At 28.1% G+C, this 22,474-nt stretch overlaps 7 protein-coding genes across 7 annotated transcripts in view; all 7 read left to right on the forward strand.

The window, feature by feature from the left end:
* LOC115240793 overlaps nt 1-402 on the forward strand; it is a 2,532-nt gene extending 2,130 nt beyond the window's left edge. The window contains exons 4-5 of the mRNA XM_029816158.1: nt 101-256; nt 352-402. Of these exons, the coding sequence (XP_029672018.1) occupies nt 101-256; nt 352-402 (207 nt within the window). The remainder of the gene's footprint in view (nt 1-100; nt 257-351) is intronic.
* A 1,879-nt stretch (nt 403-2,281) lies between these two features.
* LOC115240831 lies at nt 2,282-4,618 on the forward strand. The gene is made up of 6 exons (XM_029816221.1): nt 2,282-2,434; nt 2,706-3,536; nt 3,857-3,956; nt 4,095-4,202; nt 4,331-4,486; nt 4,568-4,618. Exons 2-6 carry the CDS (start codon nt 2,752-2,754, stop codon nt 4,616-4,618), a joined length of 1,200 nt encoding a protein of 399 aa, XP_029672081.1. The 5' UTR covers nt 2,282-2,434; nt 2,706-2,751.
* A 1,839-nt stretch (nt 4,619-6,457) lies between these two features.
* Nucleotides 6,458-8,491, forward strand: LOC115240823 (odorant receptor 67a-like). The gene is made up of 6 exons (XM_029816209.1): nt 6,458-7,242; nt 7,513-7,612; nt 7,757-7,864; nt 7,998-8,153; nt 8,253-8,338; nt 8,443-8,491. Exons 1-5 carry the CDS (start codon nt 6,458-6,460, stop codon nt 8,301-8,303), a joined length of 1,200 nt encoding a protein of 399 aa, XP_029672069.1. The 3' UTR covers nt 8,304-8,338; nt 8,443-8,491.
* Nucleotides 8,492-10,207: 1,716 nt separating this feature from the next.
* On the forward strand, nt 10,208-12,140 carry LOC115240874 (odorant receptor 67a-like). The gene is made up of 5 exons (XM_029816288.1): nt 10,208-11,014; nt 11,297-11,396; nt 11,559-11,666; nt 11,850-12,005; nt 12,090-12,140. Exons 1-5 carry the CDS (start codon nt 10,230-10,232, stop codon nt 12,138-12,140), a joined length of 1,200 nt encoding a protein of 399 aa, XP_029672148.1. The 5' UTR covers nt 10,208-10,229.
* A 444-nt stretch (nt 12,141-12,584) lies between these two features.
* LOC115240800 (odorant receptor 67a-like) lies at nt 12,585-15,437 on the forward strand. The gene is made up of 8 exons (XM_029816171.1): nt 12,585-12,612; nt 12,712-13,255; nt 13,538-13,637; nt 13,800-13,907; nt 14,089-14,244; nt 14,329-14,407; nt 14,796-14,928; nt 15,242-15,437. Exons 1-6 carry the CDS (start codon nt 12,585-12,587, stop codon nt 14,377-14,379), a joined length of 987 nt encoding a protein of 328 aa, XP_029672031.1. The 3' UTR covers nt 14,380-14,407; nt 14,796-14,928; nt 15,242-15,437.
* Nucleotides 15,438-16,792: 1,355 nt separating this feature from the next.
* On the forward strand, nt 16,793-18,933 carry LOC115240882. The gene is made up of 5 exons (XM_029816300.1): nt 16,793-17,556; nt 17,895-17,994; nt 18,196-18,303; nt 18,629-18,784; nt 18,883-18,933. Exons 1-5 carry the CDS (start codon nt 16,799-16,801, stop codon nt 18,931-18,933), a joined length of 1,173 nt encoding a protein of 390 aa, XP_029672160.1. The 5' UTR covers nt 16,793-16,798.
* A 1,262-nt stretch (nt 18,934-20,195) lies between these two features.
* Nucleotides 20,196-21,503, forward strand: LOC115240810 (the record flags this gene model as incomplete). Its single annotated transcript, XM_029816182.1, has 2 exons — nt 20,196-21,062; nt 21,404-21,503. Coding segments are annotated over exons 1-2 (867 nt in total), but the record flags the coding sequence as incomplete, so codon positions are not given.
* Between the last annotated feature and the right edge of the window lie 971 nt (nt 21,504-22,474).

The raw sequence follows: 22,474 nt of genomic DNA on the forward strand, positions 1-22,474 counted from the left end.
TTTAAATTTAAGAAAGTTAGATAAAATAATTAAATACTTTGCAAATTACAGTGATTAATAATTATCTTTATATAAATTAATTTTCTTGTGTAAAATATAGAGTACGGAAATGACAGATAAGGCATTTCACGAAGATTGGCATTTACTCAAACCATCGATAAAACGTATGTTTATTTTAATAATTATGGCAAATAATTTAGAATGCAAACTTGCAACGTTTGAAAATTTCAATCTTTCTCTACCTTCATTTATGGTGGTAAGATTTTTATATATTTTCACTTTGTGTTTATATATTATACTCTAATGCCGTATTATATCTCGTTTATTTTCAAAAATTATTCGTTTTTTCAGATTTTAAATCAATCGTATTCGATTTCTCTTCTATTTCTAAAAATGAAATAGAAAGCGATGAAAAATCTTATCTGCAGTAATTGTTTGTTTCCTTAGTATATAATAGTTATTTATATTTGTTATTGTTATTATTTAAAAAAATATAATAAAAGTTAATAATGGAGGATGAACTATTTATATTGTCGAAACATTTTTTACTTCAGTAAAGTACCTGAAAATAATTCGCTAAAAATTAGTGATTAAAATAAAATGCTAGTATTAATATATATTACGATTGAACCTTGTATACATATATATAGCTATTCTATGAAGAACAATAAAAGTAGCGATCCGTTATGACAAAATATTTACATGTATGAAGTTTATTACAGCTTGCGTATATTTGAAAGAATCAAATCCATAATAAAAAGTGATAAAATATCTGAAATGTGTTTGTATTGAAAAATTTGAACGTCTACCAGCATCGAATTCGACAGATAAAAATCTTTTGCGACATGTTGCTTTCACTGAAAGGCATGTAGTGGCTAAAGTTTGTTCGTGACATGTTGCTTTTGCCAACAAGTGGCGCAAAATTGAAGTCTAAAAAATGGGTGTATGCACAATAATAAAAAGTTCTTACATATCGCTGTAGCATCATATAAATAGTAAAATATACTAAGTTCTAACATTTAAAATATATTAAAATATTTTGCCGTTCTCAATTACTTTTACGTACACATCTATACAATCATCGACATTTTTTAATTCTGACATATAAATTTTTGGATAAATGTAAATATATGTATTGTTTTTTTTCCGTTTACTAAAGCAATTTTTTATTAACAATATATGCGGCATGAAAATACACTGTTAAAGGAAAAGAAAATCTATTTTAAGAACGTTTTTGTGATGTATTAAAATTGAGTTGTTCAATTCATGAATATATAAAATCGTTATAGAATACTTTACAGAGTAACATTGGCATGTTTAACAGATTAGTTTATTACAGATCTTTTGCACGTTGTAATGCTGCAACGATCAATAATGTGCAAGAAGATATGACCGCCGCATAGTTCAGCACTAATTATAAAAATTTTTACGGTTGCATCTATCCTTAAAATTAAATGAATAAGTGCTTTAAGAATTGTCTCTTATTTTGTCGCAATATTTCTTTATAAAATATACATATTTTATAAATAAATAAATAAATATTTAAGTATATATTGTGTTCTTATGCAACAGTTAATAGATATGATAAACATTCTCTCTCTTACGTACTTCAACGTATATAATTGTTTTTTGTTTTCAGATTAGATGCTGACTTACAAGTTTTCCAGATGTTACCAGATTGATTTGTTGCCCATAGATATGTAAAGCTGCTTCTAAATATCTGACACTGTTTTAGATTCGATCAACGAACTTTAATGACGAATAGATCCATCGCAGATATAGTTCTCTATCAATGATACGCACGTCAAATACTGTTGGATACTGCTACTGTTCTGGACTTCACAGACTTCTGCAAAACATTTAATAATACACAATAAGATATCGACCGCTGTAGAGCTTAGCGTTCTCTCTAATTTCATGATCGTATTCAGCCCTATTGTAAATGATCTAAATAAGATACCTCAGTAGATGGTGTCTTCTATTATCGCGATATTTATATTTTATTGTTGGTGGTACAATAAAAACTCTTCTAAAGCATTTCTGAGAAATCCGCGAAATTATTAATGATAATTATTCTTTGGTACTCTTATTGTTAGACAAGCGTCAAAGGCAACAACGAAAAAGGAATGTCGCTGATTATATATTAATGGTAAACTATAGAACACATAATTTCAACGGAAAAGTCACATGTGAATAATATATATATAAATTAAATGATTTGCTCAAAGCCTGTGAGAAGAAATCTTTTATGACTAGCTTTCATAGTTTTGATAAAAATGCTATACATAGAAAGAAACATGAGACAGAGCTAAATGCGAATATAAAGATCCGCACGCAATACGAATATAAATATACGTACTTTTGGTAATAACAGTTAATAAAGTTTTTATATAGCTTTTGAAAAACATTTTCTTTAAATACAACATTATCAAAGGTGATTAAACCAGAACTGTTAATAATACTAAATCATTGACTGAATAAATATAGCTAAATTAAGATCGAATAAGTTGCTAAAATTAAAAAAGTGCATTTTGAAATCATTATCAGTCAAATATTGAAGATTTGTAAGAATAAATTTAAATAAATTTGTTTAAGGATAAATCGCATAAAAATTATTTACTAGAATTAATAGAACAGTTTAATCAAACTTTATTATATGATCTTTTTATTTTGATTATTTGGCTCTTAGACATTTCGTTTTACAGGACGATCTCTATTCGTCAGAAAAGCGATATCGTAAATAGATAATACATGGATTTTCAAAGCGTGAATCCCCTAAACGTACGACTGAACATGATCTCAGGCAATCTGTTACCGATGACTACTGACGATTCATCATTTCCTATAGTATGGAGGATGTACAGTGCTTTAGTGTGGTTGCTAGAAATAATTCAAATGTGCGCGCTAATTCCCGGTTGCATCATTATGCCAAAAGAGAAAGCTCTGAAAGATGGTCTGATTGGTATTGCCATTACCATGGAAGTGGTCTACACGGTCACGCGAATTCATACGCATAAGGCATTAGTACAACGATTGATTCAGAAACTGAACAATATTATGGACGCGAAGAACGAGATGATGAGGAGTACGGTGATGGCGACGCTGAAACCGATGGAGATTCTTTTCAAATTTTATTGGATGGCAGGCATGGTGTCCATAATGATGTGGACCACCGTGCCGTTTACATTGGTTTCTAAAAAAAATTCCTTTTTTTATATGGATTACAGAATGCCGGTCTTGTTTTCCAAAGAGCCATTCTCGACCAGTATTTTTGTATCGGGAAGTCTCATTGTAATGTTCAGCAGCTTGTACATCTTTACAAAGAAAGTTAGCGTGGATAGCTATGTAATAAATATGGTATTGTTGATAACGGCACAATACAAATACATTGCGTTGAAACTCTCAATGATATTTCAAGACAAAAGATTGCAAAATAATTACAGCAGTTCTAATGAAAAGAAGCATTATTCTGAGACAAATTTTTACGCGGAGAAGGAGATCAAATCTTTATGTCAGCATCATAACGCGGTTCTTCAGTAAGATTATTTGCCACAAATCATTAGTAAAATCAGAAATTATGTATATTAAAAAATTTTTATTCTATATAAATCATCTTAGTTTTTAAATTTAAAGTTTAAATTGATGAGAAAAATGTACTCTAATTTTATTAAATTATAAATGAGTTTAATGTAAAGCATTTTATGGGGCAATATCTGTGCAGATAGATTTATGTGTCGTGATTAACTTGTTGAATTTTTGTTTAATACTATATTGATTGTTTTATTTTTATTATATCTTTTAATAAATCTTTTTTTTATATAATTTTTAATATGTATAATCATATTCTTTATTTCAGCGTCACGTTAATGCTAAGAGAACTGCTATCTGTAAGCTTCAGTATATTATATTTAAATAGCGTTTTCCGGTTTTGCTGCATTGCTATCATGGTGATCTCAGTGAGTAGAAATTTCTAATACTAATTACTCTAAAAAATATTTGCTCTTATGTATAATGCTACTCTATCTTAAATAATTATCAATTATAATATATCACCAATTTATCTTATTTTTTGTGACTTTATGCTGCAATTTCAGGTACCATCATGTGATTCGATCGAACGAGCCGTATTTATCATGTATGCGTCCGGTGGAGTAGTGCAGCTCTACATATTGTGTTCTTGTGTGCAAAAATTACTAGATGCGGTAAAATTTGTTGAAAGATAAACTCTTATATAAATTTTACATACAAGAAAATATTTAATCGAAAAATTTGTTATTGACAAAAAAATACATTACTATGTATAAATTGTTACATTCTCTCTAAAATTTAGAGCATTGAAATAACGGACCAAGCATTTCACGAGGGATGGTATCGATTCGGAACATCCATAAAACGAACATTTATGTTTATGATAATGGCTAATAATTTAGAACTTAAACTTTCAACATTTGAAAAATACAATTTGTCTCTATCTTCATTCATGGCAGTGAGTTTATAAGTGCATTTTGTATTCTAGTCCTTTTAATATTTTAAAATATTTATTGTATATTTTTGAATAATATTCTAGATCTTGAATCAATCATATTCAATCGCACTGATACTATTAAGAACTAATTGAAAAGTGATGAGTTTTAAGTAAATTCTATATACACACAAAGTAAGTGTATGATTTCCTATTCTGCAAACAAAATATATGTAAAAGTTAAATTAGTAAAAATCAATTTTATATTTTTTAAAAACATATGTATAACAATTGTTTCAGAGTAAAATCAACATTAAAACTAGTTACTAAATTATAAAATGTAAATAGCATTACTAGTAAAATATAGCTTTGGATTCGGCTCTCAAAACCAGAAAACTTTCTTAATACTTCTGCAAATTTATTATTAATAAAATATTAAATAGTAATTAACTAAATATAATAACTTACTTTAAGAATTAGACTGCGACGTATGAAGAGGAAATGGTTAAATAATTTATATCAGACATTAAACATTTTAATTTATAGAAACAGTTTGACCTACTGAAATATTTTTTCTTATTATTAGTATATGCCAGATTAATGCACAGTCGATATATAATACACGTCAGTCAGTAGTAAGTTGTCAGCGTTTTTTGAATCTTGGTATTCTGCGAAGATCGCGGAGGGAAAGAAAGACATATAAGATAATTATTACCTTATCGAGCATTCACGATTGAAATGCAGGATACAAAATAAAGTAAGAGGCTATATGTATATTTGCAAGAAACATTGCGCAAAATTGCTCTGTCGTTCAATTACTCGTTTCTTATCGACAAATTAGCGTCATTGAACATGCAAACTTTCCTTGTCCGATTGGTGTATACTCACCCTAACAACACACAAAAGATGTTCAAAAGATGTTTAGAAGACACCCAGAGGATGTTTTATAGAGGATGTAAAACATCCTCTGTACTGGATGGGACCCTCTGTACCGTACGGAAAAACATCTTAATCTATAGAAACGACCTATTGAAATAATTTTTCTTTTTGTTAGTATATACCAGGTTAATTCATAATCGATATATAATACACATGAGTCAGTAGTAAGTTGTCAGTGTCTTTTGAGTCTTGGTATTCTGCGAGGATTGCGGAGGAGGAAAGAGACATATAAGATAATTATTACTTTATCGAGCAGGAATGATTACAAGCAAGTTTACAATCGCGTTTATTCCTGTAATATAATTTTCTGTGATCGATAGACATCTATGAACGCAAATTATAATTTTTTTAATTAATGGATAAAAAAGTCTCCTTAATTTACGAGGTATTCAGAACTCTAATATTGCAACAAATAATTCATACACTCAAGTAATGATCATAAAGCAATTATCGATCACTAAAATGATAAAAGCATATTTCTGTTTTGTATACAATTCCGCGTAATGATAGCGTATAGTGCATCGTGAAAATAGGAGAAATGCAAAGAGAAAAATAAATTGTGTTCAAGGTATAGCAATAACATTCAAATACTTTTTGTTCTTCTCGACAGAACGAAGCATAAAACATCGATAGAGAAACGTGAAACGTAGAAGTAAGTCCATATATATTTATATATATAAACTATTCATTTATTTTTATTTAAAATATATGTAGTACTAAAATTAGTTGTCTTGTAGAGCAATGTTACAAAAATTGAAATTAAAAAAGCTGATTCTCTTTATTTTTGAAAGCTTTATAAAGAATAAATATTTCTAATTGATTAAATAATATTGAGAAATCTTAAATATTATATAAAATAACACGTATACATTGCACACAATAATACGTGACACAAACGAAATTTTAAGAAATGGTCACATTTAATACAGTTTCACTTAATACATAATAAAAACACGTAATGACGAAAAAGTAGAATCAGTCAGTCAAAGCCTCAATTATTATGCCTTTTGTTCCACAGAAAAATATTTATTTGTTACAAAGAGCAATATGGAGTTTATGGATCTACAAAATGTGAATTCTTTAAATGTTCGTTTAAACATAGTCTCAGGTAATTTGTTACCGATGACTACTGACCATTCATCGTTCTCCATATTCTGGAAAGTATACAGCTTTCTAATATGGTTGGTCGAAATAGTTCAAATATGTGTGCTAATTCCTGGGTGCATTCATGTACCGAAAGAAAAGGCTCTAAAGGACGGTCTGATTGGTATTGTGGTGACAATAGAAGTGGTCTTCTTGGTCGTACAAATTCATGCTCGTAAGAAATTGGTGCAGCAATTGATCCAAAAATTGAATGATATCTTACACATGGATGACGAAATTATGAGAAACGTAGTAATAAACACAATAAAGCCAATAGAGATACCTCTTAAATTTTTCTGGACAGCCGGCGTGATGTCCATAGTTATATGGAGTAGCGGACCGTTTATGTTAGTTTTTCAAAAAGATATCTTTTTCTACGTGGATTATAGAATGCCGGTAGTGTTTTCCAAAGAACCATTTTCGACCAGTATTTTTGTATTGGGAAGTCTCGTTGTAATGCTCAGCAGCATGTACATCTTTACGAAAAAAGTCAGCGCGGATAGCTACATGATAAATCTGATATTGTTAATAACGGCACAATATAAATACATTGCTTTAAAACTCTCGATGATATTTTGCGATGGAATTTCGCAGATTAATTACAATAGTTCTAATCAAAAGAAGTTTCATTCTAAAACAAATTATGATGCAGAAAAGCAGATAAAATCTTTATGTCGACATCATAACGCGATTATTCGGTAAGTTTATTAGCTGAAAGTTGTCAATACAATCAGATACCTTTTATGAAAATTTTTTGATTTAATAAGAATCTTATAATGACGTTATCTAATTAATATAAAAAATACACATAATTTATTAAATTTTATAAACAAGATAAATCCGAAACGTTTTCTATTGTTGTAATATTTATTGAAATCGATTTATTATAATTGACATTTAATATAATATTTTAATTTCATTCTTTAATATGATATATAATGTGATAATATTTGTGGATTTTGTTTCAGCATGTCATTAATGCTAAGAAAATTGCTATCTTTGAATTTTAGTGTAATATATATTATCAGCGTTTTTCGATTTTGCTGCATAGCTATTATGATAATATCAGTAAGTAATAATTTTTGACACTAATTAATCTAGAATTAATATGCTTGGTAAATATAGCTAGACAATATAATGCTGGTGTATTTTATCGCAAGTTATAATATATCATCGTTCTTCATGATTCTTTGTATCTTTATGAAATTTCAGATACCGTCAGCTACTTTGTTGGAAACGCTCGTGATCGTTATGTACGCGTCCGGTGGTGTAGTACAGCTTTACATATTGTGTTCTTGTGTGCAACAGCTATTAGATGCGGTAATTACAGTAATGCATACTTTTACATATAGATATTAAGTACAAAACGTAACAAAGAAATGTAAAAATTTAACAAAAAATATTATTATCTATATATATATGTGTGTGTATGTGTTATTTTTTTCTAATTTAGAGTATTGAAATAACGGATCAAGCATTTCACGAGGAATGGTATCAATTTGGATCTTCTATAAAACGGACATTCATGTTTATGATAATGGCTAATAATTTAGAACTTAAACTTTCAGCGTTTGAAAAATACAATCTGTCTATGCCCTCATTTATGGTGGTAAGTTATGTATATCACTTATTGTAAAATATTCTATTATCATTTTTATTAATAATGTCATTTTCTTTTATTTTAAAATTGTTTTTAATAATATTCTAGATCTTAAACCAATCATACTCCATTGCGCTTCTATTATTAAAAACGAATTGAAAAATAAGGATGTTACTTTATTGATTTTACATACAGTAAGTGTTTATTTTATTATAACAAATAAAATATTTAAAAATTTATTTAATTTTTTAAATCAAACTTTCATTATTCTAAAATATATACTTTTTTTTTACTATAGATAATGTTAATAAAATAAATGTAGATAATGATAATACAGAGAAAAAAAAACAATTAACAAAGTAAAAAATGTTAGTAAAAATGCTAATACAATTTATTGATTTTACTGTGACGGAGAATTGGAAAGCAATAAATCCTAACTGTTTATGACAACGTGAAATGTTGAATTTATAATAGAGTTTATTCTTGAATCTTATCTTACATTAAATAAGAATTAAACATTTCCAATTAATATTAATTATTTTTAGTACATAAAAAACGTAAAATTTCTTCGTGTTGGGACAAAAGCGGGTACCTACACACCTCATGTAATGAAAAGAGGAAAAATTGTTATTCTTTGTCTCCCTACAAAAAGTAGTTAGAAACGAAAACTACCACTCAGAAAAAGGAATCACTAAAAAAAATGCTTTTTGAGACCCCTAAAGTTAAAAAATTAAATAAGAATGTCCTGCAGCAATGTAGAACAAGAGGATAATTTTATTTGTGATTTTTATCAACAGAATACATCTTTGTATTTTGATTAAAATAAATCTAGATTTTGTAATTGAACGGTGCTTTATATGTTTTTAAATGGGTGCCCGGTTTTACCCTACTGGTAGGGCAAAACCGGGTATTTTGACTTCTCCAAAAAATCAACAATAGACAACTAGCCTCATTTTCTCATAGTTTAAGTTCCATTAAAGACTACTAACGGCAAAATCTTTTTTACTTTCTGATTTTTTGTAGGAAGACAAATCCAAAAAAGTACCCGGTTTTATTCCACTTTCCCCTATATACATATATATACAATTATTAATCATATCATATATTAACTTACTAAAACACTGAGTAGTAGTTATTCCATGTCAAGCTAAAGTTTTCTCATCGATGTACCATGAGTTAGACATTAGTACATTCTATGCGTCTGTCGGATTGTCCGTGAGGGTCGCAGCCATATACCATAAGATAATTATAGCTTTATATTTATAAAAACGTGATAACCTGAAATAAATTTATAGTCGTATGTCTTTCTATACTGAATCAATCATGGTCTACCACAACATTTATATTTTTTTTTTTTCTTAAAATTCTTTTATATTTGTACATTAATGCACAAAGTTTTTCTGATTTATCAAGTATTCAGAAAATTGTGATGCCTATTAATCATTCACCTGCGATGCATTCAAGCAATAATAATACGGCAGTCGGATTATTAGATTAGATAGAATCAACAGAATGAAAGGAACAAATTTTATATTTTATGTATATTGTCGCATAATGATAGCGTATAGTGTATTAGAAACCAGGAAGAATTAGAGAGAAATATTAAATTGTTGAAGTTATAGCAATAACTTTTAGATACTGTTAGAAATATCTTTATACATTTTGACAGAAAAGAGTGTGAGCGATATAAGAACGTAAAGCAGGGGTAAGCTTATATATATACACGATGTCTACATATTTTTATCTAAAATATAATACCAAAGTAACTTTTTTATGGAACGAGTATTATGATTGAAATTAATGAAGCTGTCTTTATTTATTTTTGGAAGCTTTAGATTTAAAAAAAATATTGCTAATTTAACTTTATTAATTGCGAGCTCGTTGATTATAAATGAAAAACATATTCAGAGATATTAATAAAATCCTAAGAAATAATCAAATAAGTAATCATTAATAAATTTTATTTAATATGCAGTAAAAACATAATTATGAAAAAATAGAATCGACCCAATCAAAGTCTCAATTATTATTAAATTTTCCGTTTTATATAGAATAAAACTTATAACAAAGGACGACATCAAGCCTATGGATATCCAAAATATCAATCTTTTAAATGTTCGACTGAACATGATCTCAGGTAATCTTTTACCAATGACTGCAAAAAATTCATCGTTTCCCGTATTATGGAGGATGTACAGCTTTCTAGTGTGGTTGCTTGAAATAGTTCAAACATGTATAACAATTCCCGGATGCATCTTTGTGCCGAAAGAAAAAGCTCTAAAAGATGGTTTGGTCGCTATTGTGGTCACAATAGAAGTGGTCTTCCTGGTCGTACAAATTCACGCGCGTAGGAGATTAATGCAGCAATTGATCCAGAAATTGAATAATCTTTTAGGCATAGAAGACAAAATGATGAAAAGCACGGTAATAGCGACGTTGAAGCCGATGAAGATTCCCCTTAAGTTTTACTGGATGGCCGGCATGGTATCCATAATTATATGGAGTGGCGTACCGTTTACGTTAGTCTTTCAAAGAGATATCTTTTTCTATGTGGATTACAGAATGCCGATTGCCTACACCAAAGAACCATTCTCGACCAATATCTTTGTATTTGGAAGTTTTATTATAATGACCAGCAGCATGTATATTTTTACAAAAAAAGTCAGCGTAGATAGCTATATGATAAATCTGATATTGTTAATAACGGCTCAATATAAATACATCGCTTTAAAACTCTCAATGATATTTCACGATGAAATTTCGCAGTATGATCATAATTATTCTAATCAAAAGAAGCATTATTCTCAAACAAATTATGATGCAGAAAAACAAATGAAATCTTTATGTCAACATCATAACGCGGTTATTTGGTAAATTTATTAACTGAAAATTTGATATCTATAGAATCAGATACTTCTTTTCTCGACATCTTTTTTGATTTAATATAAATCTTTTCATTACGTTTTTTAATCAATAAAAAAAGCACTTAAATAATTAAATTGCATAAACAAAATAAATTTTGAATATTTTACTGTAATATTCAATTAGATATAGATATTCTTATTATTGTAATGAAAATTTAATACAAGATCTTAATTTTATTTTTTGATATTAATATATAATTTGATAATATTTTAAAAACTTTGTTTTAGCGTAACGTTAATGTTAAGAAAACTGCTGTCTTTAAATTTTAGTCTAATATATGTTATCAGTATCCTTCGGTTTTGTGGCATCGCTATCATGGTAATTTCAGTGAGTGAAAATTTTTAACGTCAATTCAATTTCAATAAGTTCATTTAGAAATTATTAGCCATATAAAGATAATATATCAATCATGTATCTTATCGCAAAATATTGTCAATTATAATGTGTCACCAATCATATCATAATTCTTTTATTTTCTTAAAACTTTAGATACCATCAACTACTTTATTGGAAGGATCTTTGATCGTTATGTACGCGTCTGGAGGAATAGTGCAGCTCTATATAATATGTTCTTGTGTACAGAAGCTATTAGATGCGGTAAATTTAATTTTAATATATGCTTTTTACATATATATATATATATATATATCAGTTACGAAACAGTAACAAAAATACATTATTATGCAGATATTAGATAGAGAGAGAAACACTTATTATACATTGTTATACATTGTTTTATCATATATTATTATACATATTACTGTATTCTTTGTAATTTAGAGCGTTGAAATAACAGATCAAGCATTTCATAAGCAATGGTATCGATTCGGAGCATCTATAAAGCGAACATTTATATTTATGATAATAGCTAATAATTTAGAACTTAAACTCTCAAAATTTGAAAAATACAATTTGTCTCTGTCTTCTTTCATGGCAGTAAGTTTATTAATGCATTTTGTATTCTATTCCTTTTGTTAATATTTTAAAATATTTATTGTATATTTTTGAATAATATTCCAGATCTTGAATCAATCATATTCAATCGCACTTTTACTATTAAGAACTAATTGAAAAGTGATGAGTTTTAAGTAAATTCTATATACACACAAAGTAAGTGTATGATTTCCTATTCTGCAAACAAAATATATGTAAAAGTTAAATTAGTAAAAATCAATTTTATATTTTTTAAAAACATATGTATAACAATTGTTTCAGAGTAAAATCAACATTAAAACTAGTTACTAAATTATAAAATGTAAATAGCATTACTAGTAAAATATAGCTTTGGATTCGGCTCTCAAAACCAGAAAACTCTCTTAATACTTCTGCAAATTTATTATTAATAAAATATTAAATAGTAATTAACTAAATATAATAACTTACTTTAAGAATTAGACTGCGACGTATGAAGAGGAAATGGTTAAATAATTTATATCAGACATTAAACATTTTAATTTATAGAAACAGTTTGACCTACTGAAATATTTTTTCTTATTATTAGTATATGCCAGATTAATGCACAGTCGATATATAATACACGTCAGTCAGTAGTAAGTTGTCAGCGTTTTTTGAATCTTGGTATTCTGCGAAGATCGCGGAGGGAAAGAAAGACATATAAGATAATTATTACCTTATCGAGCAGTGGTCGTACAAATTCACGCGCGTAGGAGATTAATGCAGCAATTGATCCAGAAATTGAATAATCTTTTAGGCATAGAAGACAAAATGATGAAAAGCACGGTAATAGCGACGTTGAAGCCGATGAAGATTCCCCTTAAGTTTTACTGGATGGCCGGCATGGTATCCATAATTATATGGAGTGGCGTACCGTTTACGTTAGTCTTTCAAAGAGATATCTTTTTCTATGTGGATTACAGAATGCCGATTGCCTACACCAAAGAACCATTCTCGACCAATATCTTTGTATTTGGAAGTTTTATTATAATGACCAGCAGCATGTATATTTTTACAAAAAAAGTCAGCGTAGATAGCTATATGATAAATCTGATATTGTTAATAACGGCTCAATATAAATACATCGCTTTAAAACTCTCAATGATATTTCACGATGAAATTTCGCAGTATGATCATAATTATTCTAATCAAAAGAAGCATTATTCTCAAACAAATTATGATGCAGAAAAACAAATGAAATCTTTATGTCAACATCATAACGCGGTTATTTGGTAAATTTATTAACTGAAAATTTGATATCTATAGAATCAGATACTTCTTTTCTCGACATCTTTTTTGATTTAATATAAATCTTTTCATTACGTTTTTTAATCAATAAAAAAAGCACTTAAATAATTAAATTGCATAAACAAAATAAATTTTGAATATTTTACTGTAATATTCAATTAGATATAGATATTCTTATTATTGTAATGAAAATTTAATACAAGATCTTAATTTTATTTTTTGATATTAATATATAATTTGATAATATTTTAAAAACTTTGTTTTAGCGTAACGTTAATGTTAAGAAAACTGCTGTCTTTAAATTTTAGTCTAATATATGTTATCAGTATCCTTCGGTTTTGTGGCATCGCTATCATGGTAATTTCAGTGAGTGAAAATTTTTAACGTCAATTCAATTTCAATAAGTTCATTTAGAAATTATTAGCCATATAAAGATAATATATCAATCATGTATCTTATCGCAAAATATTGTCAATTATAATGTGTCACCAATCATATCATAATTCTTTTATTTTCTTAAAACTTTAGATACCATCAACTACTTTATTGGAAGGATCTTTGATCGTTATGTACGCGTCTGGAGGAATAGTGCAGCTCTATATAATATGTTCTTGTGTACAGAAGCTATTAGATGCGGTAAATTTAATTTTAATATATGCTTTTTACATATATATATATATATATATCAGTTACGAAACAGTAACAAAAATACATTATTATGCAGATATTAGATAGAGAGAGAAACACTTATTATACATTGTTATACATTGTTTTATCATATATTATTATACATATTACTGTATTCTTTGTAATTTAGAGCGTTGAAATAACAGATCAAGCATTTCATAAGCAATGGTATCGATTCGGAGCATCTATAAAGCGAACATTTATATTTATGATAATAGCTAATAATTTAGAACTTAAACTCTCAAAATTTGAAAAATACAATTTGTCTCTGTCTTCTTTCATGGCAGTAAGTTTATTAATGCATTTTGTATTCTATTCCTTTTGTTAATATTTTAAAATATTTATTGTATATTTTTGAATAATATTCCAGATCTTGAATCAATCATATTCAATCGCACTTTTACTATTAAGAACTAATTGAAAAATGGTGAGCTCTGTGTAAATTTTATGTAGTAAGTATACAATCTCTCATTCTACATACAATATAAATGTAAGAGTTAAAATATTTAAGATTAATATTACATTTTTCTAAAATATATAACAATTTTTGCAGAGTAAAAACATGTTATAAAATATAATACACATTAAAACTAATAATTAAATCACAAAATGATGTAAGTAATAATCATCATATAAGTAATAATATCAATAAAATTTACATAGATTTGTTTGTAATGGAAAGATTATAAGTAATAAAAATTTTATCTATGTATGCTAACGTATAACAAAATTTATAACAATGTGTATTCTTATACTTCAAATTTTAATAATAATTATATATTTTTAATTAATACTGTTACTTTTAATTTTAATGTAAACTTTTGTCTTTAATATTAGGTAGTTACCATTAAATAAATACTATTTAATAGATACTTTTATATCACTATTATGTTTATTATATGTAACGGCTAATAATTTGGAGCTTAAACTTTTGGTTTAAAAAATACAATCTGCTTTTGCCATCATGGTGGTGAGTTTATATATATTTCGTATTCTAATATATTTTATTAGCATTTTCAGACTTTTATTTTAAAAGTTTGTTCTGTCTTAAATAACGGTTATATATTTTTAATTGTGATAGCAGTTATTTATAATGTGTAAAAAATCATAATGTGCATAAAATTTTTATATTTTCGAAAATTTATTATTAAGAGAAAATCAAATAATAATAAATTGAAGGTAATAACTTACATTTATAATCAACTTGCGGCATATAAAGATGGAATATTTAATTATTTTATAGATTAATCTATTGAAACACAGTTTGTAGTAGTTTATTTCAGATTAATATAAAGTTCTTCTATATTGCGATGCAACGTGTATGAAACAGTAGCAAGTTTTAAGCACCCTCCGAGTTTTACAGTTCTGGCAAGGATAGAGGGTCACAACTCCGCAGCATAAGATAATCGCTACTTTGTACTGCGTTGATAGTAATTACAAGCAAGCATATAGTCGCGTTAAAACTTTATTATCTTCAATAAATCGCCATTAATTATCGTAACATTTGTTCTTTCACAAACTCCCTTATATTCGTATACATAGTATTCCTGACTTATTAGCTATTTATAATGTCGTAATTATTATTGACTCCATATTATCACATTCTTATAATTTGCGGCTTCTAATTGTTCTAAGCATTCTTTTTTTTATTGTTATTACATTTTACTTACTGTTAATTAATGCAATATTATATATACATATATATACATATATCGGCAATATGTTTTCACATATACATGTCTTTAGGTACCGTCGATAAATTTTCTGGATGGTTTTTCGATCAGTATGTACGCGTGTGGCTCAATAGTGCAATTCTATATGTTGTGTTCTTGTGTTCAACAATTATTAGACGCGGTGAGTTTGGTTGTAATATAGTGTTTACATCGGTTTTCTTTGTTTCAAGTTCAATACTGATATTTATATATTAAATTAATACATAAATATATTTAAAAAAATTTATAAAAATTTATACTCCTTTTTAGCTTTGCAATAACAAAAAGATGATTTTTGAATAATTATTATAGTTTATTTTAACAAAAATTTGTAATGTAAAAAAATGCAGTCAAACGAACCGATTTCTAGCTTGCTTTGCAACACTTGTAGCATCATATCGTTGATTAGACTAACATTATTTCGAACCAGCAAAGTTCGCGTTTTTTACTACAAGGTGCATCCACGATATCTACGGATATCATTGCTCTGTAATGATCCAACGGAGTGCTATAAGATAATCTTCGTTTCATAGAGCAATGATATTTAGAAAGAAGCTTATAGTCCTACGCATATCTATACGATAAGTAAAATAAAATAGAATGTACTTCTCTCTCTCTCTCTCTCTCTTTTTCTTTTTCTTTCTGCATAAGAATAATGTTTATTTTACAGGGACAGTCACGATCTCTTTCATTTGTCTACGATATATACAAAGAATCTCTGAGTTATTTTTCCCTATAATATATCAACGATCTTATTAATGTACTCTCAATTATTATTAAAGGTAGCAGAATGTCTCTGCTTTTTGTATAATGACATGTATTATATCAATAATAGAGCTGAGACACAAAAGTAAAACTAATAACTTGGGGGGATAATAAGTAGTTGTAGATCGACGGTCAGCCAAGAGAAACTTTCAAAGCATAAAAGCGATACGCATCAGTCGAAATAGAAAGAAGCTCACGTGGAGAAATTGTATATCGAAACAAACAGTTCTTGCCTGTTTTCTGCACATTTTGTATTAAATATAGCAAACGACAGCATTCATGTAAATAAAACGTATCTAGAAAATACGAGTACTTAAAAAAAGTAAATCTTGCAATTTATCACGAAAAATCGTTGTGGAGAACATGAACTTTCAAAATGTGAATCCTTTAAACGTTCGCATAAACGCTATCTCAGGCAACTTACTACCTTTGACGTCAAATAACTCACAATTTCCGATAACATGGAAGATATACAGCGCCGTTGTGTGGCTGATTGAAGTGATTCAAGCAATCGTGATAATTCCAGGATTCTATTTCGTACGAGAGGAAGCTTTGAAAAACTCTACAGTTACTTTCGTACTCACCATAGAGGTATTCTTTATGGTGTTGCGAATTCACGCTCAGAAAAAGCTAGTGAATCGATTGATCCAAAAGCTAAATGACATTCTGCATTTTGCGGACGACACTATGAAAAGTGTCGTGACAATGACTTTGAAGCCCATGGAGAATCCGCTTAAGTTTTATTGGCTAGCTGGTTGGCTATCTGTCTTTCTATGGTCCCTTACGCCGTTCCTGCTAATTCTCGACAGAGTTTCTTTCTTTTACGAGGACTACAGGATGCCAGCAATCTTTTCTAAACAACCATTTTCGACCAATATCTTCCTGATGGGCAACGTCTTTATGCTATTAGGTAATATGTATATATTTGTAAAGAAAGTTGGGGTGGATGTTTATATGATACATGTGGTGCTACTGATAACGGCGCAGTATCGATATATCGCCATGAGGCTCGCGACAATATTTCGAGATGGAAATGAGCTCGGCGAGGAATATCAGTCTAAGAATCGATGGATGGAAAAAGAAATAGTAACATTATGTCGGCATCATAATTCTGTCATTCAGTAAGTAATTGAATCAGTTTATAATCCGAAAATGATGCTAAATTTTGTAACAAAAATAACTATTTAACAGAACGCGTCAATGACTGATTGTCAATATAAAAAATAATCTTAGCAAATTGCTTTTTAATTTGTATTTTATTATATTTTAAGTGCTGTTAAAATATATGTAATTTTGTAACATATGTTTTCTATCGCAAATTGAAAAGCAAAAATATATATGTATATATATATGTATATTTTTTTTCTTAAATATGTACATACAATAAATATGATGAAATATGCAAGTCATCTCTCTGATATAAATAAAATTATATATATATATTAGATTTGTATTCTAGCTTATCATCTATGTTAAAGAAATTGCTATCCTTGAACTTCAGTTTGATCTATGTGAATAGCGTCTTTCGTTTTTGTTTTATTGGCATCATGCTGAGTACAGTGAGTAACAGTTGCTAAAATTAATTATCTCATTAATAATAGCAGTTAATAAATAAATAAATAATTCTGATTTTTTAAACGGAAAAAGCTATATATATATAATATTTTTATATAAATTACAGATATAAATATTCATGCAATATTATATATACATATATATACATATATCGGCAATATGTTTTCACATATACATGTCTTTAGGTACCGTCGATAAATTTTCTGGATGGTTTTTCGATCAGTATGTACGCGTGTGGCTCAATAGTGCAATTCTATATGTTGTGTTCTTGTGTTCAACAATTATTAGACGCGGTGAGTTTGGTTGTAATATAGTGTTTACATCGGTTTTCTTTGTTTCAAGTTCAATACTGATATTTATATATTAAATTAATACATAAATATATTTAAAAAAATTTATAAAAATTTATACTCCTTTTTAGCTTTGCAATAACAAAAAGATGATTTTTGAATAATTATTATAGATTTGTATTTGTAATAATTTGAGTAATATTATATATATGTATATAAATTTTATAATAATCTAAGTTTTCGCAAATATAAATAATGCACATAATAGTATTAAATAAGAAATAATTAATTAAATGAATTATTCACTATTCTTTCATGTTTAATTTAGAGCAAAGAAATGACTAATAAAGCATTTAACGAAAAGTGGTATCACTGTGGATCATCTGTAAAACGTATCTTTATGTTGATAATATTAGGTAATAATTTGGAATGCAAACTTTCAATGTGCGATAGATTTAATCTGTCTTTACCCTCATTTATGACAGTAAGTGTATATGTATTTTATATACTTTGACACATAATAATCTCATTCAAATTTTTTTTATATGTTATCTTTTTCAAATTTTTTTGACGATCTTTTAGATCTTAAACCAATCATACTCAATCGCTCTTCTGCTTTTAAGAATGAAGTGAGCAATAACAAATATATATTAGGACATGTTAGGACATATTAACAACAGATATTGTAGATATCTTAAATATATCGTATTTCTTAGAGAAATTTTTATTTTTTAGCCAGAGGTAACAATTAATAAATATATAAATAAGTAGCCATTTGAAACAAAGTGATATTATATATTAAAAATTTTATTATAGTATATCTTATAAAAGGCACTATATATAAAATATCGTTAAAAAAAATAAATAACTTGTTATTTTAAATACAGTATTTAATTATGCTACTTACTTAATGTTGTATGTATTAAATTTTTTAACATGCCACTGTTAATTTTGTTTTCGACAAAGATGTAGAGAAATGTAATTATAAAGATATCACAATTATTTAACCAAAAAACATGACAACAAGCTCATACTTTTTGCAATTAAATATAAGGAATGACCTATATTTAATTATTCCAAAAGTGAGGTATGAGTTAATATTAAATTAAGTACCAATTATTTTTATATTAAGATCATTTAAAAAAATTTTTTTTTTTTTATCTTTCTTGTAGAGATATTTTATATAATTTTTCGATAAAAATGGGAAGTCACCTCCCAAAAACTAGCTTGTAATATAAAAGACTATAGTCGAGAAGCGATTTACAGGGAAATCTATTTTGAAATACTTTCGCAGTAGCATATTAAGCTAGATTAACGAATAATTTTAAGGCCACAAAACTCGCGTTTTTAGACAACATGGGTTTCACGGCATTTGCGGATTTCACTGCTCTGCGCTGATCGGCGAAGCGCTATAAGATAATCGCCACTTCATAGAGCATTGGTAATTAGGAACAAATTTATAGTCACATGCATTTTTCTATGATAAATAGAATGAAATGGATCTGTAATAAATTTTATCGTTTATTTTATCGGCACACTTATAATCACATTTTTCATTTACCTGTAATAATATACAAAAACTTTCTAGGTCCTCATTTACAGAAGAAATTAATGGCATTCTTTACATCTTAACTTTCGCCTGCGTGCTTTATTGTTATTGAAGGTAGCAGTAGGTCTCCCTCGCATGATCACATATAATATATTAATGACAGCCGAGCAGTAATATTCAAGAAGAATAATGAATGGCTGTAGATCGACGGTCAACTGAAAGCAACCTTCAAAGAACGACAGAAAAGCGTCGCGCGCCAGTCTGGATAGAAAGGAGCTAGCGTGATGGTGGAATCGGGGCACACGATCTTTACATGGTACTCGCATATTTTGTTTTAAATGTATGTAACAATCAACATTGAGTAAGTAAACTATATTCAGAAAACACGAATTTAAAAGAAGTGAATTTTTATTTTTATCACGAGAAATAAACGTTATCTCGAAAACATGAATTTCCAAAGCATAAATCCTATAAACGTTCGCATAAACATTATTTCGGGTAATTTGTTACCCTTGTCGAAAGATTCGCGTTTTCCGATAACGTGGAAGATGTACAGCGTCTTTGTATGGCTGCTTGAAATAATCCACGCAATTGTATTAATTCCCGGGATTATGTTTGTGCCGCGAGAAAAGATCTTGAAAGACGGTACAGTTACTTGCGTGGTCACCATAGAGGTATTCTTTATGGTCTTGAGAATTCAAGCACGCAGAAAGCTGATGAATCAATTGATTCAAAAATTAAACGATATTTTACGTGTCGCGGATGAGACCATGAAAAATGTTGTGACAACCACCCTAAAGCCTATGGAAGATCCACTCAAATTTTATTTAGTAGCTGGCTGGTTGGCTGTTTTCGTATGGTGCTGTTTACCATTTCTATTAATCTTCGAGAAGGTTGCTTTCCTTTACGAGGATTACAGAATACCAGCAATCTTTTCCAAACAACCTTTCTCGATCAATGTCTTCCTAGTAGGGAGCGTACTTTTGCTGATGAGCAACGTATATATTTTTGTGAAGAAAGTCGGGGTAGATGTTTATATGATACATCTAGTGCTGCTGACAACGGCACAATATCGATACATCGCTACGAAGCTCGCGATAATATTTCGAGATGGAAATTTGCAAAATGAATCTGACGAGGAATATCGGCTTAAGGATCAGTGGATAAAAAAAGAAATGCAAGCATTATGTCGGCATCACAATTCTGTCGTTCAGTAAGTAATTGAATCAGTTTGTAATCAGTAAAATTGTACTAAAATGTGTTACTGATAAAATTATTGAAGAAAGCGCATCAATGGTGCGATTATTTTATCATAAAAAACTTCTATCGTAGCACATGCGCTAACTTTGTAACATATTATTTTTTTTGTAATTGTAAATTACAATTTCATAAGATCAAAATGCAATTTTACAACTTAATATGCAATTTAAGCCATAAAAAAATGAAACAATTTTGAGAAATAATTAAATATTAATTTACTATTTTTGCACTTTATAAGTTACACAAAATTATCATACTTTATACATGTCTTATATATACGAGTTTTGTTTTTAGTTTATCTTCTATGCTTAAAAGATTACTATCTTTGAACTTTAGTATGATCTATGTGAACAGTGTTTTACGATTTTGCTTCATTGGTGTTATGTTGAGTACAGTAAGTAGCAATTGCTAACATTAATTATTTTATTAATATTAGCAATTAATATATATATGAAAATCTATTTGTAGTTTTTTTAAACGATAAATCTATATTGTTTTAAAAAATATTAATATTAATATTAATATTTTTAATCATACAAAGGGAAGATAATTAAGAGTCAGTGTAGTGATTTCTGCGCAAATTTTATTATAATCAAATTATATTAACATAACAAAGACAAATACTACAACAAAGATTGTTCAGCTCGGACTGTTTGTTGTGGCATTTGATTTTTAACAGCATGTGCGGCTAACTTTTTTTCGTTATAATTTTGTAATCTGATGTGAACGACTTATTTATGACATGTTTGAACAGCTCAGTTTCTGTTCTTTATTTACTTTGTAATTACGCTGGGAATGGTCAAAAGAAGGACCAAAACGTACGCTTTTTATTATTAAGTTTATCGTGCTACTTTGTTATATTAATATAATTTAATTTCACTTTTAAAAAAGACTTGTTAAATCGATACTCGCAAGTATTGCCTCTTTTCTGCAATGCTGATTGGTTATCTCGACAACACATTACTTCAATATATCAATAAAAGCCTATCATGGCTGAGCCGCGTATTTGACAGTTCAAATATTAAGTACGTGTGTATAATTCTGATTTAATTTTGAAAAAATGGGTTAATACGTAAATAATTTTATAAATATGTGTATGTATGTGTGCGTATGTATGTATGAAAAAAATTAATTAACGCTGTTAAAACTCCATGGATTCGAAAAAACTATAGGAAAATATAATAATAATAATAGAATAGATCTCCGCGTTTCGGAAATCATAATTTTTCGCATGTCGTATAAAGACACATTCAAGGATTAGAATAAGTAGATTTCTTCGCATTTCTTTTTAATTAGAGTCCTGTGTAGCACGCCACAAAGTATAAAAGAAACTCTTAATTTTTACGCTCCAACCAATATTGCAAG

Source organism: Formica exsecta, unplaced genomic scaffold (assembly GCF_003651465.1).
Source record: "Formica exsecta isolate Colony F162 unplaced genomic scaffold, ASM365146v1 scaffold1173, whole genome shotgun sequence".
NCBI classification, from domain to species: Eukaryota; Metazoa; Arthropoda; class Insecta; order Hymenoptera; family Formicidae; genus Formica; species Formica exsecta.